The 25,788-nt window shown below is 35.3% G+C and overlaps 1 protein-coding gene across 1 annotated transcript in view; it reads right to left on the reverse strand.

The window, feature by feature from the left end:
* Positions 1-25,788, reverse strand: part of Smp_167640 (Mername-AA213 putative peptidase (M14 family)) — a gene marked incomplete at both ends in the record, with an annotated part of 51,099 nt that overhangs the window by 20,648 nt on the left and 4,663 nt on the right. Inside the window, 9 exons of the mRNA XM_018791453.1 lie at positions 2,953-3,054; positions 5,697-5,853; positions 7,753-7,922; positions 9,599-9,762; positions 12,048-12,315; positions 14,613-14,732; positions 16,861-16,993; positions 24,674-24,792; positions 25,613-25,710. Coding sequence (XP_018645398.1) covers positions 2,953-3,054; positions 5,697-5,853; positions 7,753-7,922; positions 9,599-9,762; positions 12,048-12,315; positions 14,613-14,732; positions 16,861-16,993; positions 24,674-24,792; positions 25,613-25,710 — 1,331 coding nt within the window. The remainder of the gene's footprint in view (positions 1-2,952; positions 3,055-5,696; positions 5,854-7,752; positions 7,923-9,598; positions 9,763-12,047; positions 12,316-14,612; positions 14,733-16,860; positions 16,994-24,673; positions 24,793-25,612; positions 25,711-25,788) is intronic.

A 25,788-nucleotide genomic window follows, 5' to 3' on the forward strand; every position in this document is an offset into this window, starting at 1 on the left:
CGTCTTACTGGACGTAGGAAAGACACTGCAGGGAAGCCTCTAAGGGTTCTACTTAATGGTAGGCAAACTAAGAATATATTTCAGGAACAACTGGAAAAACAGTTAGACAGACATGTAAGTTGTGCCCACCCCGAGGCAGCGTGGAATAACATCCGTAAAGCTGTGGAAACAGCAGTGATATCCGCTAGTAAGGTAAGCCATAAGGTCAGGGAGAAACAATGGATCTCGGCAGCATCTACCGCACTGATAGATGCTCGAAAACTCATCCCACCTGGCTCTGAACATAATAAAGAGCGGAGTCAACTTAGGCGCAAGCTAATAAGAAGCCTACGCAATGATCGTGAACAGTGGTGGGTAGCGAAAGCAAGAGAGATGGAAAAGGCAGCGGCAATAGGTAACAGTATACAGCTATTCAGACTCGTTAAAGAAACCGGTTTTAGGAACACAAATATCAGTGAAACCATCTCAGATCAAGATGGACATATCATTCATTCTCAATCCAGGAGATTGGATCGATGGGCAGAACACTTTAGGGACCAGTTCAACTGGCCTTCAGCCACACTTCAGTTACCCACGATCCCCAGTCGTCCTGAATGGAAAATTGATGTAAGTCCTCCAACCCTCTGTGAAGTTGAAAAAGCTATAGGAAATCTGAAGTGAGGGAGGGCAGCAGGCCCTGACAGGTTTACTCCTGAGATTTTTAAGGATGGTGGTCCAGTACTAGCAGCGAGATTGACTGAGGTCTTAGGTAGAATCTGGGAACTGGACGTAATTCCATCTGACTGGTCCCAATCACTGATTGTGCCAGTCTATAAGAAAGGACAAAAGTCCTCCTGTGACAATCACAGAGGGATCAGTTTGACTAATATAGTGTCTAAAATATTAGCTTCAATAATACTTAGGCGCCTAACCAAAGCTCGTAAAGAGCAGACTAGAGAAAACTAGGCTGATTTTCGACCTGGGCGTGGTTGCATAGACCAGATATTCACTCTACGTCAGGTCCTAGAACATAGACACAAATTCAGACGTCCCACAATAGTAGTATTTCCTGACCTTAAGGCGGCATTCGACTCCGTTGATCGTGAGGTTCTATGGCAGTGTTTGTCAGTGAAAGGAGTACTAAAGAAGTACATTAACCTCATAAAGGCTCTCTACTCGAACACAACTGGTCGAGTTAGAGCCTATGGCGAACTGTCATCAGAAGTGGCTACCTCAAGTGGTGTTCGTCAGGGCTGTCCACTCTCACCATTCTTGTTTAACTTTGTCATCGACATGCTTTTAGGATAACACTTTCATCATCTTAATCTCCAGGAGTTGAACTTTTACCAGGAGATTCACTTGTTGACTTAGAATACGCCGACGACATAGTTCTATTTGGTGAAGACGCTGACAAAATGCAGAGTCTTCTGACTACTATAAGCAACAATGCAGGCATGTTCGGGATGCGATTCTCTCCTTCGAAGTGCAAAATGTTACTTCAGGATTGGGTTGCATCGACACCTGAACTAATGATAGGGAGTGAAGTAGTTGAGTGTGTCGACCGCTTCACTTATCTTGGGAGTCTCGTCAGCCCTTGTGGTCTGGTGTTTAACGAAATCTCAAAACGTATACAGAAGGCTCGTCCAGCTTTCGCCAACTTGAGTCATTTATGGCGTAGGCGAGATATCCGTCTAGCAACCAAAGGACGGGTTTACTGTGCAGCAGTTCGTTCCGTCCTACTTTATGGCAGTGAAACATGGCCGATAAGAGTAGAGGACATTCGTAGGCTACTAGTATTCGATCATAGATGTCTTCGAAGCATTACTCGTATATCCTGGGACCACCGGGTAAGTAATGCAGTTGTTAGGAAACGGGTACTAGGTAAGGATGGCAAATCGATTGATGAAGTAGTGAAACTTCATCAGTTGAGATGGCTGGGACACGTGTTACGTATGCCCAACCACCGGCTACCCAGACGTGCAATGTTCCATGGTGTAGAAGTAGGTTGGAAGAAAGCTAGGGGCGGCCAGACCAAAACGTGGCACAAATCTATGAAGTTACTGACAATTGGACTGAGCCATGTTGGTAGGTGTAGACTACCTGGTTGGGATTCGCAAGATGATAGCAACCGATGGTTAGAGACCTTGAATGACATGGCTCAAAATCGTTTGCAATGGCGAAGGTGCTCCACTCTATATGTTCTACTAAATTCTAATCTTCTGAATTCTTCATGTCCCTATCCTTTTTCTCTTTCCAAATGTGTTTCACTGGATTATACTCCTTCAATAACATTTTCAAACCCTAATCTTTCACATAATGCTTATACTCTTACTACTTCTACCAATATAGGATTTGAATCGACAACTTCATCTCTGTGCTAATGTGGTATGGCAACTCGAACTGATGTACGTTTGTACGAAGTTCTACGTTGTGACTGACTGACTGATCAAGCTTCAGTATTTATGCGTTTCATTGGTTTTTATGGCTAAATTAATGATATCTTTTTACATTTGAAGAGTCACGAGTACAGATAATCGGGTGTACCAATGTTTTCAACTGTAAATAATGATGAACATTTAGTAAGAATGTTCACTAACGCCATATGCCACAGCGAAAAAGGTTACTAAAGTATTTCCAGAGCTGAGCAACGCTGATTTATTTAGTATTACAGATTAAATCAAAAGTTGAACTTGACGGGGATCCTGCAAGTAACATCAGTATATTAAAAATTATTTAGTATGATCTTGTAGATTAATCAAGAGGAAAGAGGATTTCATAAAAGCATGATTGCAATCTACTACATAGCCTACAAATCCCGGTTTCCGTAAACGCTTTTCATGGTTTTGAGAGACTACTATATAGTATTCATGAATATGGGAAGTAATGCAAGGTAATGATGATTTACACAACGTGTAGTTCTTATTAATTTGATTTTAATAACTTGTACGCTTATGTTTTTAGCATTACACTTACTTCTAGAGTATAACTATTTACAATTCCTTCTCTCCACATCACAATACGTCCAGTTCCTTCTTTTTCTTTTTGCACCGCAAATTTACACTTGTCATAATTGAACTATAATTTATTGAAAAACATGAATAGTTTTTAATGGAATGTTAAAAAGACATGACTTTAAATAACAGAGAAGATTGCAAAGTGAAAAAAAATTGTAAAGATCACAACGAATGTAAACTGTAATTACCAAGTATACTTTTGAACGTGGAAGGTAGGTTTACGGCCTGTTTTGGGGACATAATTATAAATACTATGTGGTAAGTTGAGATAACGAGTCAATATTTATGTTAGCAGATTATGGAACGTCAGTATTGATCATGTTTGTCTTAGATAAGTGTTGCAATAAGTTTCTTCAAACATTTGGCAAACCTGAGGATTACTATTGTATTTCAGTGTGTGTCAAATAGTGAAATCTAGTCAATTGACTCAAGTCTAAGTTATTATTTGACATTGAACATTATAATTTTCTCCAAATAAAAAAATCAGTTTGTACACAAAGCGAAACACAGTATACTAGTCACAATTGATTGATCACTGGGTGGTGATCAATGTCATGAGTGTCAAGTCCTTCTTAGTGCTGATCGAATGCTATCGATCAAGTTGCAATGTGGCCACTAGTCTAGGTGGCTCGACACTGCGTGCACTATGTTGAGATAAGATGGTGGTTGGAGGTGGTCAACAGGAAACCCTGGACCCGGGTCTCGTGCTACTTGGCACTCGTCAGCAAAGTGTACCTGTAATCTTGAGGGAACTGGTGCCCCCTGACGGATTCGATCCCGTATCACTCAGCTTCACAGTCAGAGACGTTACCACTGAGCTATCCGGGCCGCGACTAGTCAATATACGTTCAACTCCTATATTGGAATGAACTATTTCTAAACAAAATCAATAGAAGGTTTCTGGTCATCGCACATTAGAACTTATGTATGTGACAGAATAATAAGGATTTTATGGATAGATTTTTCTTTTGTGTATGTTTCAATGTAGTTCTATTCGTTTATGAAATATTCATCAATGAAATGCAAAATTTTATAGTGTGACACTATGTCTAAGTTATTATTTGACATTGAAAATTACCTTAGCGTTTCTTGTGACGTCACGTATAAACAAAGAATAGCATAGCAACAGTTAAAGATTTATAAGTTCATAACTGAGATTTAATGATGACTTGAAAAATTGAATAATAGTCTACAGTTTGTTTAAATAATCATTAAAAGAATGAAAGCTCTGGATAACTGTTTCGTGCTAGCATGGAATTCTCTCAGCTGTATAAATCTACAACTGTAAGAGGGGTTCACAAACTTAGGGATTCATAAAGAGTTTTTAACCTCCAGAACAATGTGTGTGTTTGATTTTAGTCTTTAGACAAATCGAGCAATATTATTTTACATAAACACTCAACACTCAGACTAAGTCCGACCTCGAAATGCTTAATCATTTTTCATCTAACAATCACGAGGATGAACCCAATTATAAACATGAATAATTTCTCAGTGATTTATTTCGTTATATAACAACTGATCATTGGTCAGACGTCTTATAGTCCTCTTTTCTAAGGAAACGAATTATTACGTATCGTTTATACGAATTTTGTTAATTTAAATAACAAAAATGCAAATTTTTATCAACGACACAGTTTGACTGTTCTGTCTATGGCCACATCAAGGCTGTATTCGACAAATAAAGGAGTTATTTTGAAAAGCTGTCTTCATTTAAATTATATAATTCAGAGTTATCCTCTAATGTTCATGTCCATAAGACAAATATCACCATCAGTACTGGATGTCGGTCATGGATTATCATGAGTTGATTAAAATTAGATATGCCAATCATTGGGTGCTGATTGGGTGATATGAAGGTTAAGCACACACCGCAAGGTCTTAAATCCTCAAATTATTTCCTCGTTCGTTATTGGATGCGTACAGGTGAAGAGTCTCATATTAGGATAAAACACGTCTAATGGATTCTGGTCTTTGATTATTCAGCTAAGGTCAGTCCATTATGTAAAACCTCCAGTTTAACAATCCTCAAGCCACCCTATAATAAATATTCTATCAATAGTAATATAGAAACTTGATTAAACCTTACTCTTTCAAAATGATTCTATTTAGTTTCAAGCATATCATTATAAAGTGTTAAACATTGCTGAATATGAAGAATATTGTGTAAACACAAAGAAGCTGATGAGGGTACTCTAGTGTTTTGGTATTAACCACTTCAAGCTAGAACCAAAACATAGTACCATTCGGCCTAAAATTATCTAGCGACTGATCAATCAAAACTGTTTTAAAAGTAATCAACTTACAATATAAATGCTGAAGATAACGTACATTTTTCCTACGTTGAGTTATTTTATATTATATGACATTCCTCTATCACCTGTTTCCACTCTCTGTCATAAATCAATTTTATTAAAGAGAAGAACTCGTGTGATGGGGATTACTTAAAAGCCCCTCTAGTATTTTAGTAACAGAAATAAAAGTCAAAAGATGTGGTTAGATTCCGTGGGTGATATTGATCAGTTCATTGTTTGATATTTAACGCTTTTATAACTTACATGGAGATCTGTTTCTGTATTATATGGTTGTCACGTTCTCTACTTTAGAAGCATAACCTCCAATGTTAACATATAACAAAGAATCATTATGTGTCAAACGTGTGATATCATATCACTTAGGAAAAAAAATACAAATATAACTCACCAATTCTGGTATATTTTTACTTAACATAGCAGGAAATATACGTGAATAATACTGTTTTTCAGGGGTTTGACTTTTACATCCATATATAAACATTTGTTGCTTTCGACTATGTCCATGTAGGTCACAATAAACAACAACTTCATACTGTTTCATGACACTTCAACATATATAGAGATTAAAATAAATTATAAATTTAAACACTAAATAATGTTAAATGAGAGGAGTAAAATGTACTGAAAATATTAAAACAAAAGCCATTGACCCTAATATGAATAATACATAATTAAATGTAGCTGCCTGTGAAATAGGAAGTAAAGATAGACTACAACATGGAACTCAGCGGTTTCTGAAATAAGAAGTGCCTTGATACCATTGCATTCTGTACTAATTAGCTTCAGCATAAATGAATTGTTTATCTATGCCAAGTGTTATGTCCTATAGCTAGTCAATTATCACGTGATAAAATCGCCAGTTAGAACACTGACTCATAAGATCTTGGCTCTCTGCCACATCAATGACGCGTTAAGCAGCACAACCAGACTAGAGTCAACTCCGAGTCTTTATTAGTTCTCCTCACCTAGCCATGAGTGTTTGAGTCTCAGCTTCCTCTGTATGAATCACGTATGTCAGACGTACGTAGTTTATATAGAAGCATGTCAGACCGCATAATACCATAAAAAATAAAATAAGCATACAAGATCAAGCTAAAATATGGCTGTGAGTGTGAGAGACTGTAACTAATAGATTGGGATTAATAAGAATAGTATATCATATAATAGTAGCCAGTAGGTCAAATGAAAGGAATACGAACATATATAGTCTAGCTACTCAATAATCATTCAATCAGAATATAAAAAATGATAGTCCGTAAATAATTCCAGCAGTTATCATTCATTTATTATTTGTTACAATATAACACCAAGGACTCACACCCATGATTGTAATGCAGATCCTCGCGATGCAAATTTTCATTATCAATACGTATCCTTTACAAAAATGAATGCTGAAAAATCACTGGATATTGAGGACCTATGGGAAAAAACTTTATAAATTTGTTCAATGTCTGCTTTGAGAATTATGTTCATCTATTCCTCCAGCTTTCTGACTACTTGTTCAACATTCAAACTTAGCATTTGATTTTTGATTTCAAAGGAAATGAAATTCACAAATAGCAAGATGAGAATATATCGCTCCTTCAAATTCTTTGAATCCTCTTATTGAATGCTTATAATAAAGGAAGTCTTCCATACTCATGGAAACATTTCTATTGATCTAGGCTACGTTACAAGTTGAATCTAAGCTCATAATAGGTCGAACAGTGATTATTCTTCGAATTATTAACATTTTATTTATATATTAAAGGAATAATAATTAGTAATATCATCATTCCCAAATCATCAATATACTTCATGAACAGTTGACGGAGTTTCTGGAAGAAAGCATGGTGAGATCAAATAAGATAGAATGTGTGTAATTACTTACATTTTGTTGTATCCCGTGGAGAATTATGAATGGTAACTTTGAGGACCGTTTATGGACCAATGTGATATGTATATTTCCTATTGTATAATTGTTAAGTAACTTAACTATTCATATTCATGTTTCTTTTATTATGAGCTTTATTTTGACCCATAGACCACTACTTTACGATTTACCATTCCTGAGTTATCCCCAGTCTATTAATTACTGTTCCCCCTATTCACAGCCACATTTGTTTAAATCTTGTACAAATGTTATTTTCTATTTTATGGTACGATGTGGTCTGTTTGGTTGCTATATAAACCCAATATGTTTGTGAATAATGATTCATATTGCAGAGGCTGTTATTGGTGTTCTGGACTTAACTGGCTGGGCTAGGCTGATAGCAGGACTGACAAGTTCTCAAGACTGCTCATACGATTTTGTGTATCATTGGGCGATCGATAAATTCACTGTTCTCTAACTGGGCGATCATATCACTCATATATAACCAGAGCACGCACTCAGGCAATCGATATAACACATTTCAAACTATTAATTTGGCAAATAATTTAAACTGAAAAAATGAATGACTTACTTTATAATCATTTGTTTAGTATGCCAAATTGTAGGAAAGAAACGTTTTAAACTAGATGTATATTTTCGATTCAAATCACAACCTGATAGTGAACAACGATAATTTCCTACAATTACACCATCAGGATTTAACATTGGAACTAATTTGAATACAAAATTAGATCTTAACACCTATTCAAAAAATTGAAATACAGTGATCATTATTATTATTATTATTTAAAGTTCAATAGACTGCAGAGCTTGATGAGAATTTAGTGAAAAAGAATATTCTTCTTTACTGAAACTGGAGAATAGGGTTAGAGAAAGCAGACTGTCTCAATACCAAAAATATTCATACTAAACAAGTAACATCTGATGATGTCATTCTCTTTCCAGTCTACTTTAAAATTATTCATTAAATATACAACATTAGAAATTGAGAGAAATGCATCTAGTGAACTGATTTCTAACCGGTCGTGGAAATTCGTAGAATCATGCCAAAGATAAAAGATTTTCACTGATATTAAATTTAGAGATTCTAAAAACAGAAGTCAGAAATTCACTTAGTATTAGTTGTTTGAATCTTCCCATTGATCTTTAGGACTTCAACTGGTTAGCCTCTTATTGGCATATGTACATACTGTGCGTATTGCCTCAATATAGCCTTAATTCACAAGCATTATAAGCAAAGATGGATAGTGGCTAGCGGTGGAATCCAGGACGCTCGAAAGGTACTGGGTTCGAGTCCCAGAGTGAACACCAACTCTGAGATGCAGGTACATCCAACTGACGAGTCCCGAATAAGACGAAACGCGAGTCCTAGTCTCCACTGTTGGCCACTCTCCGTCTTTGCTTAGAAGTCAGAAATATTTGGAAAAAACACTCTATTCTGTTTAACTTCTTTAAACCTTCTCTATCGAATCTATTATTCGTGGATTGGTCTAGGAAAAGCTCTACTTCAGTGTGTATTCATAAGTTTACGTGCTCTTTTTGAAGCAAGTTATACTAGCTACAGAAATCGACCTTTTTTAAAATGTATCTCCAAAAGTTATCCTATCCTCATTACTATGAAAAAGTATGTGAAGGCTAGTCAATAGCTCAATTCTTGAACATCTTACAGATTCAGGTCATGTTACTTCAATAAAATCATCTTTCGAAGTTGTTACTAATATGCATTGATTTCAAATTTAGACTTCGTGTAACTCTTAGAGCATTGTATATGGATAACAAAAAAAGGACAAGAAATATTTGGTTACAACAATGAATAAACAGTATGAAATTGTTGGTAAACATATGACAATACAACCTAACTCGAATTAAAGCTAATTCTTCATGTTGTGATGAGTAGTATTCAATAAGCAAGAAACATTTCAAAGTAAATGGGACTAGAAAATTATATGGAAAGACGATTAGTAACTGTATTTCGCGAGTTATTCCTTATTTAAAAAAGGAATTCAAATACAAAGGTAGTAGAGTGATAGCTTGAAATAGTTAGATTATGATTTATGTGGGATTATTCTTTGTGGAATATTTACTACAACTTGTTAAACCAACATTAAGGAAGATGATTGTGCTAGTAAAATCTCAGAGATTGAATTGTCAGTCTAATATCTTGATTAGCAAACATATTCAGGCTCTTACAAGGAAATCTAATCAAATATCAGAATATTCAAATATGAATAAGTGGTTCACCGGTTAACTGATTTATTAACAAAACAATTCGGCTTATACAATCTCGGCACCCAAATACTGTGTAACTATTAGTTTAAACTCGGGTAAAAACTCCTATGAATTGTTTAGCTGACGTTCACATTAACTTTTTATATATGAACGAAATCTGTTAAGCGGATAAAAATAAAATTACATACCTTCGCATCTGGATCCGTACTGATAAGAAAATCCATTAAACCTTTCATCATCCAGCTACCTTGTGTTTCACCAGGATGTACACGTGCTGTAATTACGACGCAACGTTTCTTCTCTGTTGGCTTGTTATAATTATTGTTATCATCAGTAGGTTGTGTTTGAAAACCTGATTGTGACTGAACAAAAACACTTAAGTCAATAAATGAAATAGATCAATATAGTGCAATATACATTTATACTTTAAACTATCATAAGTTATTTGTGCACAAATAACACTAATATTTTCACCAATTTCCAAACCAAGAGATGGTAGCATCAGTTACTGTTATGCTGCTGATAAGTCCATTTGATGAATGTAAGTTGAATTTAAAACGAACCATGTGTCTAGCTACTATTAATGACTTTGCATTCTGAGTTTAACTGTAAGTTTAAAATAAAGTGTAAATAATTAAAATTAGGCTTCTGCTTTATACAATAAATTCATAATGAACTACATAACCGACCTTCTCTCAAAAATAAACAATTTCCTACACTTAATCATTGAGTCAGAAAGTATCAGCATAGTTTCTTATTAAATATGATAATACCAAACAAGTATTCTGGTTGTTTTAAGTGGTAAATAGAAATGTTATTCTTTCTGAGAATGCTTTATGGATTTATGAACTCAATTCTTTCTCTTTTAATATACATCTTTTAATTGTACGTATCATATATTTATTAGTTGAATTCCTTAGTCTTTCCAAGCTACATCACCATTGATAACCAGAAAGCATTAGACGGCCGTTTCGTTCACATGCGGAATCGTGGATGCGCACTGCTGAAGAGTAATATGCTAGGTATTAAATGATGGTCTAACTTAAATCGACTCATGAATTCAACTATTAAATTTACTACAATCTCCACAAACCCCCATTCTGATATATTTATTAGATTATTATTAATCTTGTTATGGTAATCACTATCCCAGATATTACGTAACAAACAACACTTATAAACATCTGATTCATGGAATTCAAATGAATAATAAGATAGATTTTTTATACATAGAAAAAGTTCTGGGTAGTTTGGATGGCTGCAATCCATTTTCATGAAAATAAATACTTACACTTTTTATAAATTATATATATATGACTTAAGCCATGTTTATATATGCATATATATAAATATATATATATATATATATATATATATATATATATAATTATCAGAATTAGGGTTTGTGAAAATTTTAGTAACTTAATGGTTGAGTTCATTAGTTGATTTAAGCTAAACAACCCTGCAAAACCTGGAAGCACTATAAGCAAAGATGGATAGTCGCTAGAAGTGGAATCCAGGATGCGCATTTCGTCTTATTCAGGACTCGTCAGCTGGATGTACCTGCATCTCAGAGTTGATGTTCACTCTGGGACTCGCACTCAGTACCTTTCGCTTCAAACGCCATCGCCACTGTCCATCTTATAATGTCCAGCTTATAATGCTTGTGAATAAAGGCAATATCGAGGCGATACGCACAGTATGTACATATGCCAATAAGAGGCTGATCAATTGCAGTCCTAAAAATCAATAGGGAGATTCAAACAAACAATAGCAAAAGATAAATATTTACACCGCTATGAATAGATTAGCTCCTACAACGGTAATAATACGATTTGATAGCCTTAAAGATTTTAAATGTAGTTTAATATAAAAGAGGGAGAAAATCTAACAAACTGTCTAGCCAAGGTGAAGGTCATTAGAATTAGGTGAAATTAAAAATGTGAACAGTATAAGTTAAAATTAGTGGCTAAAATGCGTCTTACCGGTTGTGATACTTAGTTCCCTTAGATTTGATCTGGATCACTTGTTCATAACTTGAATTAAGCAGATACTCAGTGGTTCATGGGTGCTTGAAAAAATATTCAGCTCATTCCAATTCTTGATAAAGTTAAGTTTTACGATGTTTCTCATTTTAAAATTCACCTAATTTTACGAATCTTACACCAAAATGTCTCTTTCCCCAGAATACGTATTATGAGGACTTATGCATGCCAGCTCGATGCTCTAGAGGTTAAGCGTTTGCGTGTAAGACCGAACGTCCTGGGTCGGGTTACCGAGTGCAGGGACGTGAATATGCACTGCTGAGGAGTCCCATAAGAAGACGAAACGGTCATCCATTGCTTACAGGTTTTCAAAGGTAGTTTAACTTAGACCAGTTCATGATTTCAATGAAATACATCAATCTCTACAACCCCTTACTGACAAATGAATGTAACTATAAAGTCTGTTTTATTAAGATAGTACCTACTCAGTTATTTGGCGGTAATGTAATAAGTCCCTAAATATGTTTTGTATATTAAAACGTATGAAATTTAACCAAGAACAAGTTCAGTGTACAATAAAACACATCACTAACCTTATTCGTAAGTTGATCGACATTGTTATTATCATTACTATTATTATCATTGCCATTACATTCATCATAATCATCTGGCTCTGTAATGGTTAATAAAGGTACTGAATTGCTAGCTAATGTATAACAAAGGGTTGTTTGGTGACATATTCTCTTAATTGACGAATTTAATGTTAATTTATTTAAATATTCTTGAAGTTGGGTATATGTGTATGGATAACATGCAGCGAAGTATACAGTATCATTTGGATAAGGGAATTTGAATTTCCATGTTAATGAATAAGTATGATGTAATTTAGATGTATCATCTTTTTGTGGTTTGTTTTTGAACTGCAGTTTATTGTCAGCCGATTCCATATATCTATAATTTTAAAGAAAATATGTTATTCTAATGAGGCAGTATAAATGGAAGGAAGTATGGGAAGTATACTTTTTTAACTGATAGGATTCTTTACAATAAAATACATGACTTTATTGTATTAACTAGTTTCCTGTTGATTTCAATCCTGTAGTATGTTAATATTGTTAATAAGAGTAAAGGATTTACACTACAATCATTTTAGTGGTCTAGTGGTTAAGCGCCCGCGCGCGAGACTTATAGGTCCTGGGTTCGAATCTCGCGAGGCGAGACCGTGAATGCGCACTTCTGAGGGGTCCCACAATAGGACAAAACGGACGTCCAATGCTTCCAGGTTTTCCATGGTTGTCTAGCTTCAATTGACTCATGATTTCAATGACATAAAAATTATTAAAATCTTCACAAAACCCCCTTCTGATACAATCATTGTATTGATCATAAAGCAATTGATAAACCACTAAAGTACATATATTTTATGTAAATTTGGCGCATAAATCATAGAAAACTAATAAAAGAATATTTCACCAATATGTGAATTTATGAAAGCAACATAAAAGTGATAGATTAAACGAACGCTGAAAAAGAATTATTTGACGAAATATCAGTTGCATTAAAAAATTAAAAAGTTTAAACTAACAACTACCTAAACTTTAAATGTGTGATTTGTTTAGTTGCTTACACATATTACCCTTCGTGGAGGAGCATAGGCTACAGACCAGGATTCTACAGTCAAGTCTATATTTGGCTCTACTTTCCAGTTGTTTCCAGTTGCTATTGATCCTTTTTATATTTCTCTCTGATTCGCGAAACAGTGTGCTTTTCGGTCAACCACTTTTCCGTTTACCTTCGGCATTCCGAGTTGGGGCTTGGGTAGTAATGTTGGTTCATGGTTTCCACAATGTGTGTTCTATCCACCCCTAACATCTTTGGTTAATTTCCTCTTCAACTCAAAGATGGTTTGTTTTTCTCCCACAGTAGTTTGTTCTTGATGGTATCCGACCAACAGACATTCGGTATTTTACGTAGATAATTGTTTAGAAATACTTGTACTGTTTTCATGATGATTGTAACAGTTAAGCAGGTTTCAACTCCGTACAGTAGAACTGTCTTAACGTTTGTATTGAAGTTTCTGACAATGATGTTATCTGACAGTTGTTTTGAGTTGCATATGTTCTTCAGTTGTGAGAATGCCGCCCTTGCCTTTACAACTCTATCAAGTCCACCATGTTCATCGTTGTTACTACTGACCACATACGTAAAGCTTTATGCCTCTTTCAGATCTTCTCTATCAAGTGTGGGTTAGTGTTCCCTGCTACACACGCTTCTGCTACACTAGTCATCTTCACCTGCATTTGTCGGTACATATGGGATAGAAGAGCTAGGTCATCTACGTTCTAGCTTTATCCAAGCTTCACCCAAGGTATTCATAATCCAATTTACCACCAGAATAAAGAGAAAGGGGGGGGGGTAAGCAGCCTTGCCTGATTCCGGTCTTCACTTTGAATGCATCTGTCAGACGTATTTTATTTATTCGTGACCAACAACGAGTATAAAAAAGAGAGCAGTTTTGCTTTCTGGCGTTTATCAACTATTAGACGGTTAACAACTGTAAAATTGTAAAGAATCATTAACTGACGATTTCTCAATGCGTCCAGTGAATATGTGAATCAAGACTACGAAGTATTGTTTTAAAAACTTTCAGGTTCATCAATCAAACTTCTTTTTGATACTTCATTGATCTGATTTGGATTTCCATCATTTGAAACATAACTGGAAGTCCTCAGAATATACGTACTTCAGCCTCCTTGTCTTTCTTCGATCAACAGAGTTATTTATTCAGACGATTTTTTCAAACTATGTTCATCACCAACTATCGATAAAGTCAATAAGGGGTGAAAAAGCATAATACACAGGGGGGTTGAAGTTAGTCTTGAACTTGAATTATACTTGTGGTCATAGCGGGATACATTAAAACCCTTGGTCCACTTTATAAGATCTGTTTGTCATCGAATGATTTCTATAAATAGCACTCAACACTTGATAAGTTTCCAAGTTTTACCTAAAGTGTCATAAAGCTTCATTTACGTATTTATTATACAGAGTTATACACAAGAATAAATTTAGTATATCAAGACATTGTACAAGGGGAATTAAACTGATATTGATAAATAATAGAATTGAAAGTCATTAAAAGGAATAAACATTGAGTTGATCCTATAGAACCATCTATCTCTTTTTTATTAATAATAATGAAAATATAAACATTGACTAACTTTGTTTGATAATAATTTATATCACTACCAACGCGTCGCCAACCGATACCAGTTAATTTAGCCATTTTCTCACTGTACATTAATGGTCTCATACCTTGTGAAAATAAACTAGTAGACTGTAAATTGTAAATAAAATTCAAAAAAAAGATTATTAATTTTTTTCAGTAGGTAATTCATTTTCATATTGTCTCTCACTCTCACTCTCTCTATATCTCTAGTTGATTTAATAATGTATAAGAAATAATATGAGTTATTTTATAAGTGCTTTCAAGGTTTTCCATAGTGATCTAGCTTCAATCGATCCATGGAATTAAATTATCATTTTTATGAACAATTCACTTCTGATAGTGTAATGTAGGCCCTCAAATGCCCTGGTACCACCGAGAGTGGGGAGAGTCAGCTATCCCTCTCGAAATGCTCTCACATGGTCACGTGTATACATCCTCTGCCAGAGAAGTCCTACTCACTGTCTTCTCGAGACATTACCATTGTTTACGAAAGTGAGAGGACGAAAACCGGACGTTCGGCGCCTTAAACGGGTTGGTGGACATGGAAAGTTCACCTTGGGGTGTTGGAAAACTTTGATTCCAAACCAATGGTGCACATGGGCACCATGATCCTGAGGGAACAAATGGCGTATGAATCAATCGTTGGTCATGGGCTACCATGGGAATGCATCTCCTTACGATGCTCCACTGCCTTGCGGATCAGATCTTTAGGTCAAAGGCTCCGAGTGTGGCCCCCTGAGAAAACCAGATGCTTCAGTTTGGGCACCTGGGCAGTATCACAGCCCTCACACAAATCAAATGAGATTTGTGTGGCGCATATATATCTGGTGCCCCTTGTACCAATATTTATGTGTTTAAATAAATAAATAATCAATTAATTAATGTGTAGGTTAGATAATTCTTAGTTTTACTTTAATATATTTTCAAACGTAATTGCTGGAATCCTGTAATGGATAGCAAGGATAATAAGTTGTACTATTTATGTTTTATTTTTGTCAACTATTCTTTATCATATCGGACACATATGGAATACATATTTTATTAACAACATTGTGCTAAAGATTTGTATATTGAATATGTAACTGTTCTTTGTTGAAAATTTACATCTTGGAGATTGTTAGTTATATTCGTAACTAGCCAATCAAATCGTTGTTTAAGCTTCTACCATATCAATCTGGTTTGATGTGTTGGTAGACTACCCCTGTTGCATGTGACCTGCTAATTGAAGTATTAATGTGACTCATAATTTTTATTCATTTCCATATGACACGCAATACTGTTCAAAACTTTGTAAGATTTAATTTATCCTACAGATATTCTACTAGAACTGTAAACGTGATACTGGCAACCACAGAGTCTATGTGAAAGCTATACAACAGAATATGGTCTCTAGGGTCGCCAGTATCACGTTTACACTTCTAGTAGAATATGTGTAGGACAAATTAAATCCTATAGAGATGTTTTATGACTGTTGAATAAAGAAAACTCCATTACGCTTATGATAAAAAGAAAGTTCACATGTCTTATCACTTTGATAGTATAACTTTAACAGATGAAAACTATACAGATATCAAGCTTTTACTTTATTGTACTTTATTACTTATGATACACTGAATCGATTATGGAGAAATTACTATAGATTGAATAGTATATTAATTCAATGATATAAATATTATAGAGACCAAAATGAGATTACAGAGATAACAATCGATTATATTATATGCGAGAATAACAGCTATTAATCAAAAGGTTTTGGTAATACTCTTTGAAACATCAACTGTTTTATGAAAATCAACTTTATAACCCTCGTATATTAAAACTCTATTGAATCATTTACTTTGAAGGATCATTATTGTTCAACACTGATAGATATACTTGTGAAATCCACTTGTTGTACAATTAATACCTTTAAAGGTTCTTTATATTTCATTAATTAGTAGCAAAACCACATGGGATCATCAAGGCTAAAGGATAAGAGGAAGATCAAAGAACACATTACGCCGAGAAATGGAGACAGATATGAGAAGAATGAAGAAAGGTTGGATAGAACTAAAAAGGAAGGCTCAGGACAGAGTGGGTTAGAGAATGCTGGTCGGTGGCCTATGCTCCATTGGGAGTAACAGGCGTAAGTAAGTAAGTGATTAATAACAAAAACATAAAGAGTAATCCTGTATTAGTCCAAAAAGAAATATGTTTATAAAGGTAGGTATTTCAATTTATATCATTATTTAATTACCTTATAAAAATTTACAATGGTAAATCTATAACTATTATTATTCTCTGTATTTTGTACACGAAAATAAAACCATTGCGTATATTTTTTTGTATATAAATCTGGTCGTAGGTAAAGTTCATATTCATAAGGACCACTAAAACAGAAGGTAATAATATCAGAAAAAAAAGAACAATTCTGTTTATGGTAAACTATAAACAAATTTACAAATGTTATATAGTTGAAATCATGAGTTCATTGAAGCTATACCACCATGGAAAACCTGGAAGCACTATACGACCGTTTCGTCCCATTGTGAAACTCCTCAGCAGTGCGCATCCACGATCTCGCTCCGTGAGATTCGAAAACAGGACTTATCAGTCTCGCGCGCGAGCGTTTAACTACTAGACCGCTGAGCCGGCATCCAATGGTTTTAATGTCTAACTTCAACCGATTCACGAAGTTGAGCGACACATCCACCAATTTCTTCAGTGAGTTGATATCTCCCAACAAACCTCGTTGAACTCTCCTTTAATCAGAAGATAACTCTTGATTCATCGTATCACCACCTAATATAACTTACTCTTGAAATGTATCCATATAAGTATTCTTATAATTAAACCTAATCCATTCATGTACTTTATTTTTCATCAAAATATCATTGAATTACCTTCATAAATGCAATAACTTTATATGATACAAAATATAACACTAGAATCTTCCTTTTTTTTCTTTGTATATCCCTTACAAAACCCTAATAGTTTATTATCATTTCTATCCTTCATTCCTTTGCTCTAATTTATAATTCAATCAGATTAGAAGAAGATACTTATATGAATCCTAATTAGAATATATATCTATAAGATGTCATCACATGATATATTCATTAAACTGTTGATCAGTATTGGCATTACAATGTTAAATTATTCACAATTCTAATTTATTCCTTATCTTTCATATATATTCTCTTCATTTTTATATATCTAATAGTTTTAGGTGATAAGTACATTTGTTAGATTACAGTGGACGAGTACATAATTGGAGACAATGTTCATTAATTGTTTCATAATTCATTGTTCTTACATGTTGATACTAATTACTTTCTATTCTCATTCTTTTCTCCTCGATCTTCTCAATATTCTGATGTCAGACATTCTATTCTTGACTAGAGTCATATACTACTTATGTAGACATAAGTAGCACATACCTTATATATACATTCTTTGATATTTAATTCATTAACAAACATATAAATAGAAAGACCTATCTGTAAATATATGAACTTATAATACAGTACAAGGTTTCTTAGGCCGTTAAATCTACATGGTATCGAATACAATCTAAAATGCTTTATCTTATAAGAACAAGTAAAAAAGTGCATTGAACATGAAAATATAACTCTAATTAGGATTGAAACAATAAGTAATGGAATACTGTACGATAGATGAAATGATATTGTAAGGATAGCTCGTTGGTAAACTCAAGGAAGCCTCAAGAAACCCAGAAAGAGTCGAAGACATTCCATCCAATCACCGCTAGGGGAACATTCTAGAATGTCGACGTGTAGCTCTCCTATTGGATGGGCAAGAAGGACCTCTTATGTCCCTATTGACTGTCTGAAATGATGATTTACTTTCAGCCAAAAAACCGTAAATACATGAGATTTTTGTACTATATTTGACACTGTTTGGAATAACATTCCTACTTTCTAGTTTTCTGTCTTCTCATTTTGCGACTTGGGAGGGTTCTAGCGTTCGAATGCTCAAGTTATACGCAACATACTAAGAGTCTAAGTTCATGATATAACAACTGGAGATGGGGATGGGATATAGACACAAAACAATCTCTTTTTTATGTTTTTAGGGGATTTACATTCAGTTTTTTATATTAAAATCTACAGTCTGTTTAAGGGAACATTTAGACTGTTACGAAAATTACTTGACACTTATTTTTTTCAGATCTTAATTTGATTAGCACCACTACAGTTAGGATTTGGCAAATTAAATTATACTAATATGAGACTGATTATATTTTAAAAGTTTATTTCCAGATAGTTGACCATCTGGTCCTCCAAAACCTGGAGGATTGTTTAGTGAATTAAATGAGGCAAACAAATCTAATACCATTCAGATTAGAAATTTTTGCATTCATTTTTTTTCAGTCATAACAACTGATGCAAAATTAATTTCTGACCAACATAAAAACATTCGTGCTAGGAAGTATTCATACTTTCAATCTCTGTTAAGATCAAATTACAGTTTGTTAAATAACATAAATTCCATTATTTCTATGCAATCTATAAACTATATTCACTGTAGAAACTACTTAATGTAAAAAGCAATATCATTCAAAATCACGAGGTTGAGCTGCAAGAGTTGCGAAATTTTAAAATATCCCTAGGAAAATTCAACACGAGACCAAAACATGCATGGAAACATTTTATCCAATTAGGAATGAGCACAAGTTTCTTTAAGAGGTCTAGGAAGATCAAAGATCATGTATCCCATTTTAGATCGGATAATCACATTCTCACTGCTGGATCTCTTGCCACATTGTACGATGGTCCAGAATCTTTTTTCAGATATTATGTTAATTTATAACACCCTTTGAAAGTCTTTAATCTCAGTACTTTGACATGATGATGCATATCCATTCTTACTGTTATAAGTTTATTAACTACAATAATTTTGATTTTTTTAAATATATATCGTAGGTTGTAATCGGCTGATGAGATCCTTACGAAATAAAGTGAAGTCCTTTTATCCTTCTCATTTCTTTGTTCTTTTATTCTTACAGATATTTAGTATGTTTCTACAACTATCCATATGATCTTATTCAATAATAAAAATACACACGAATTTCTTTACATACCTAACTGTAAACTAAAGTGTCTTGTACTTTCCGGCTTTTCCTCATGTGTTTAAGGTGTCGTGTCAATTTAGTCTGTTAGAACTAGCTAGGAATTCAATTGAGGGTTAAATTATCAGACAAATCGAGTTTTCAACAATTGAACTTTATCAAGTTGAATTTTTCTATATCCAAATTTGTCAGTAATACATATTTAAGTTTTGAAGGATAGAACAATCACCATCATCTTACCTATTTGGAATTAAATAACAAACAATCCACATATCGAATTGCTTAGTAGTAATAATTAATGTGCACATTCAGATAAGTGGTTCAATTATTCATTATGCAACAATAGAGGCAACTTTTCAGATGTAGGAAGATTTTACTTATAGTTCAATATTGAAGATAGCTCTTCTTGCTTACTACTTTAATCGTATCATGTAACAAACTAAGGGACACAATTCGAAAATTTTTTACTATATATTAGGTAATGGTTTATCCTGTGGTTCCACAATAAAGTATAATTACCGACATATAAAGTACTTAATACTATTCCTGATATAAATGTCATTTAACTTTACTGGTTTTCCTAACTGATTCTGGTCGAGGGGTCGTGGATACTCAATGCTCAGGAGTTTCGTATTGAGACGAAATGGCCTTCCAGTGATTCCAGGTTTTTAGTGGTTGTCTAACCTTGACTGTTTTGTGATCTCAATTAAGTTTAACAATCACTACAATGCCAAACCGATCATTTAATTTTATTCGACAAATTTTTGTGCTAATTGAGTTAGTATATTGATATTCAACTAATCATTCTGGTTTTTGATAATGATCTATATACTTTTCATCATTCAAAACTTGATATGAATTTTCAGTACAGAATGTCGGTTGCATGCTAACTGACCTTTATTTTCAAGATGTATTATCATCTTCAAAATAATAAATAAGCCTCAAGAGATCATTAAGTATGGGTCTCAATAGATAGATCAGAGATTAGATAGTTATGTTATTTTGAGTACTCTTAGTCTATTTGAGAGTAAATTTATAGTTTAATCGTAGTCGTTGATAAATTTTCTTCCCTACAATGTAGATTGGATTCTACTGATTAAGCATTTCTACTACAAAATCAGAGGAATTCAAAACTTCAATGTTGTGAATTGTTACATAATGAATTTATTATTCATATTCTTTACAAATTGAATTACACTTGACGGAAAGCTTTGGAGGATGTGAAAACCTTTACACATCTGGGCAGCATCATTGATGAAAACAGCGGATCTGATGCAGATGTGAAGACACGGATCCGCAAAGCGAGAGCAGCACATTTAAAACTGAAGAACATCGGGAACTCAAAACAATTGTCAACTAACATCAAGATGAGAATTTTCAATACAAATGTCAAGACAGTTCTAATGTATGGGGCGGAAACTTGGAGAACTACGAAAGACATCATCCAGAGGATACAGGCGTTTATTAACAGTTGTCTACGCAAAATACTTCGGATCCGTTGGCCACACACTATCAGCAACAACCTACTATGGGAGTGAACAAACCGGATTCCATTCAGGGGAGGAAGAAATCAGGAAGAAGCACTGAAAGTGGATAAGACACTTATTGAGGAAAGCACACAACTGCGTCACAAGGCAGACAGACACGAGAAGAGTCAGTCAGTTAGCTACAACGTAGGACCAGGCACATTTATGCGTCGGTCCAAGTTGCCATACCTCGTTAGCACAACAAGATGAACACCGGATTCATAGAAGTAGTTAATTTAGTGGTGGTAGTAAATAAAGAAAGGTTGTATATAAGGATATAGTATAGGAAGGAAGAAAGTTATGAAGCAATTTTAATCTCAAGGTTTAAGGGAAGATAAAGAGTGTATACACCTACGCCATTGTGATCGATTCTGAGCCATGTCACACAGAGTCTCTAACCATTGATTACGACAGTCATGCGGACCCAACCAAGTAGTCTGCATCTACCAACATGGCTCAGACTAGAAGTTAGTGACTTCAAGCACTGATGCCATGTTTTGGTTTGGCCACCCCTAACTTTCTTCCTACCATCCCCAACACTAGTCAGCATTGCGCGTCGTGGTAATCGGTGTTCAGGCATACGTAACACGTGGCCCAACCATCTCAGTCGATGAAGATTCATGACCTCATCAACTGATTTACCATCATTCCCTAATACCCTGCGTCTAACCTCACTATTACTTACCCGGTTATCCCAGCAGATGCGAACAATATTTCTAAGGCATCTGTAGTCAAATACTAGTGACTCACGAGTATCTTCTACTCTTAATGGCCATGTTTCGCAGCCGTAAAGTAGAACAGAACGAACTGCTGCGCAGTATACTCGTCCCTTAATTGATAGACGGAGATCTCGTCTTCGCCCTTGGTGACGTAAGTTGGCAAAAGCCAAACGAGCTTTTTGAATCCGTGCTGAGATTTCGTCAGACACCAACCCATTAGGGCTGATCAGACTTCCAAGATAAGTGAAGTTGTCCACGCGTTCGACTACTTCACTCCCTATGCTTAGTTCAGGTGTTGACGCAGGCCAGTCCTGGAGTAACAATTTACATTTGGATGGGGAGAAACGCATCCCAAACATCCTGGCATTATTACTCAGTCCTAACAAGACTTTGCATTTTGTCAGCGTCTTCACCAAACAGGACTATGTCATCTGCGTATTCTAAGTCGATTAGTGGACTCCCTGGTAGAAGATCAATTCCTGAAAATTCAGTCGACGAGAGTGTTATTTCCAGCAATAGGGCTATAATGAAGTTAAACAAAAATGGGGATAGTGGACAATCTTGTCGGACACCACTTGAGGTTGTAAAATCATATGACAGTTCGCCATAAGCTCTCACTCGACTGGTAGTGTTCGAGTAAAGAGCCTTCACAAGGTTTATGTACTTCTCAGGTACACCTTTCAATGACAGACACTGCCACAGAACCTCTCGGTCTACAGAGTCAAATGCTGCTTTCAAGTCAAGAAAAACTATCATTGTCGGACGCCGATAAACATGTCTGTGCCCTAAAACCTGACGAATAGTGAATATGTGGTCGATGCAGCCACGACCAGGTCTGAAGCCAGCCTGATTTTCTCGTGTTTGCAGTTCACGAGTCTTAGTTAGGCGCCCGATAATTATTGAGGCCAGTATTTTAGATGCTATGTTAGTCAGACTAATTCCTCTATAGTTATCACAGGATGAATTTGGCTCCTTCTTATATATTCAGACAACAAGTGATTGTGACCAGTCGGATGGGATTACGTCCGTCTCCCACATTTTAGTCAGAATATTAGTTAACCTAGTCGCTAAAGTTGGGTCACCATATTTAAAGACCTCTGGAGCCAATCCATCTGGACCAGCTGCTCTTCCTCGTTTCAGATTACTTATAGCCTTTTGAACTTCAAGTAGGGTCGGGGGGCCTACTTCAATGTTCCATTCAGGTTTTCTGGGAATAGTGGGTAGTTGTGCAGTAGCTGAAGGCCAGCTGAACTGCTCCTTAAAGTGTTCCGCCCATCGTTCTAAACGTTTGGGTTGAGAGCAGATAAGGGTTCCGTCTTTTTCCGAGATTGTCTCACTTACACTTGACTTCTTAATTCCGGTTTCTTTTATGAGTCTGAATAGTTGCCCGGTGTTGCCTACAGCCGCTGCCTTTTCCATCTCTTTTGCTTTCGTTGCCCACCACTGCTCACGATCGTTCCTTAGACTTTTAGTCAACCTAGATCTAATTTGTTTACGCTCTTCGTCGTGTTCAGAGCCTGATGGGATGAGTTTACGCGAATCCATCAGTGAAATAGACTTAGAAGAAATCCACTGGTTTTTTGGAGCCCTATGGTTTAAATAACTAAGAGATGTGACTGCTGTTTCCACAGCTGTTCGCATATCCTTCCAAGCAGCATTTGGGTCAGTCTCGTTTACAGAACTGCCTAGATGTGCACTCAGTTGTTCCTAGAATTTACATTTGGCTTTCTCGTGCTCCAGTTCAATCCTAATGGGTCTTCTTAGTGTACTTTCCTGCGTCCATTGAGGCGTAGACAAATGCGCGCTCGTGTTAAAGCGTGATCAGAGTCTAAACAAGTATTCCAATACGAGCGACAGTCTTCTATCGAGCCTCTCCAACGATGACTGATGGCAATATGATCTATTTGAGTCAATCGTTGGTTTGGTGCAGGTGGTCGCCATGTTAGACGGTGTCTCTCCTTATGCTTAAAATTAGTGCTTGCTAAGAATAAACGATTGTCTGAGCATAGTTGCAACAGACGATCACCATTATCGGTTCGTTGAGCTGGAATACTAAAACACCCACCTAAATGTCTTTCTGTTTGATTTAAGCTGCCTAATTGGGCATTAAAGTCACCCGCTACGAGTACTAAGTCTGAGCGCTTAGCTTTTTGAAGAAGTTCAGAGAGCTTTCTGTAAAAGTCATCTTTCACTTCATCCGGGCTGCAGTCAGTGGGAGCGTAAGCAGAAACGACGAAAAGGCGACGACGTGTGTCCCTATCCTTCCGAGTTCTTACGGAGTCATTTAGCCGGACAGCACACAGGCGACTGTTAACGGGAATCCATTCTAGTAGTGATTGTTCTGCCCTTGTACTAAGTGCTATGTCTACACCTGCAAGTCCACGAGAACTAGTCATGGGGTCGCCAGGTACACAAAGGGTGTATTTCGTTGGCTGTCCATTTTGGCGAGGGGAGATCAAGTGAATGACCACACTGTGATCCTTTATGCGTGTTTCGGAGACACAGCATACATCAATGGCACGAGATTCTAGGGTCATGAGAAGACTGAATATGAAATGAGAAGAATGAACAACAATTGAATAGAACTAGAAAGAAAGACCTAGGACAGAGTAGGTTGGACAATGCTGGTCGTCGGGCTATGCTCGATCGGGGTTAACAGGCGTAAGTAAGTAAGTATTCTTTGCAAACTTCATTTGAAATCGTCTTTTAATAATTAAGTATTATGTAACTTACGTGCATATAGCCTTTGATAAGTTACCACTTTCAAAACGTGATTCAAACTTTAAAAATTTAGAATCATTTAACAAATTGGTTGATTGTTCAATAGTTCCATTAGATTTAGAAGCTGTAAACTAAATGTTAAATGAATAATAGGAATATAGTTACAGAATAATATAAAAGTATTTCTTGGATAAAAGTTATTCACAAAGTATGTCATTTAATTTAAAAAGAAAAAAATGCATCTAGGAAAGTAGAGTGTGTTATGGTTGATGGAAAACTTGTCTTTGGAAGAATTCATTTTAAAGATGATTCTAGACTAAGAAGTGTACTGAAGGGGACTAATCTATTAGTTGAATTGATTTAACTTTATTTAGTAAATTGTTCATTGAGGTATTAACAAGTGGACGAATATTAACAGGGTATTACTTCTAATTGTATTTGACAATTTAAGTGCACGTCCTGAGGAATATACATTGAAAGAACGAAAAGTAGAGTTGGTGTTCCTATCGCCCAATACACCCTCGAACACACAAAACCTGAAGTCATTTTGATTTTAACAATGCAATCACTATTCATCTGCTTGTTGGTGGATAGAACGTTAGAGTTAGTAAATCATCCAAAGTTTTCAGTAAGCATATGATTTTGAAAGACTGATGGAAGATGTGCAAGTTATGTATTTAATCTATGGTTTCCATATTTTACGAACGTGCTCTGTAATTTTGCACTCAACAATAAATCGGTCCTTCCTACCTAAGTATTTGTTCACTACATACTGACTTTTATCTTATCTACCCTATTCATCTAATCGCATCTTTTAAAAATGTTGTTTAACGAGTTGAGTTGACGTACATTTCCGGTGTGTCTTTTTGTTGATTATGACTGAATTTACCACTACCAATTGTATATAGAAGAAGGTATGCATAATTAAGTTTGATATACAACTCGACTTACAAATTTTCCAATCATTGGTTCGTATTGAAAAACAACCGTGTTATTGTTATTATTTTCATTATGTTCTCCTGATACGGTTGGTTGAATTTCTTTACCCGCTAAAAAAATTTAATGAATTTAACTAATAAGAGATAGTCATTATGTGTATCGTTTGTTGTGTGAAACAGTATATAATA

This window comes from Schistosoma mansoni (genome assembly GCF_000237925.1).
Source record: "Schistosoma mansoni, WGS project CABG00000000 data, chromosome 3 unplaced supercontig 0044, strain Puerto Rico, whole genome shotgun sequence".
NCBI classification, from domain to species: Eukaryota; Metazoa; Platyhelminthes; class Trematoda; order Strigeidida; family Schistosomatidae; genus Schistosoma; species Schistosoma mansoni.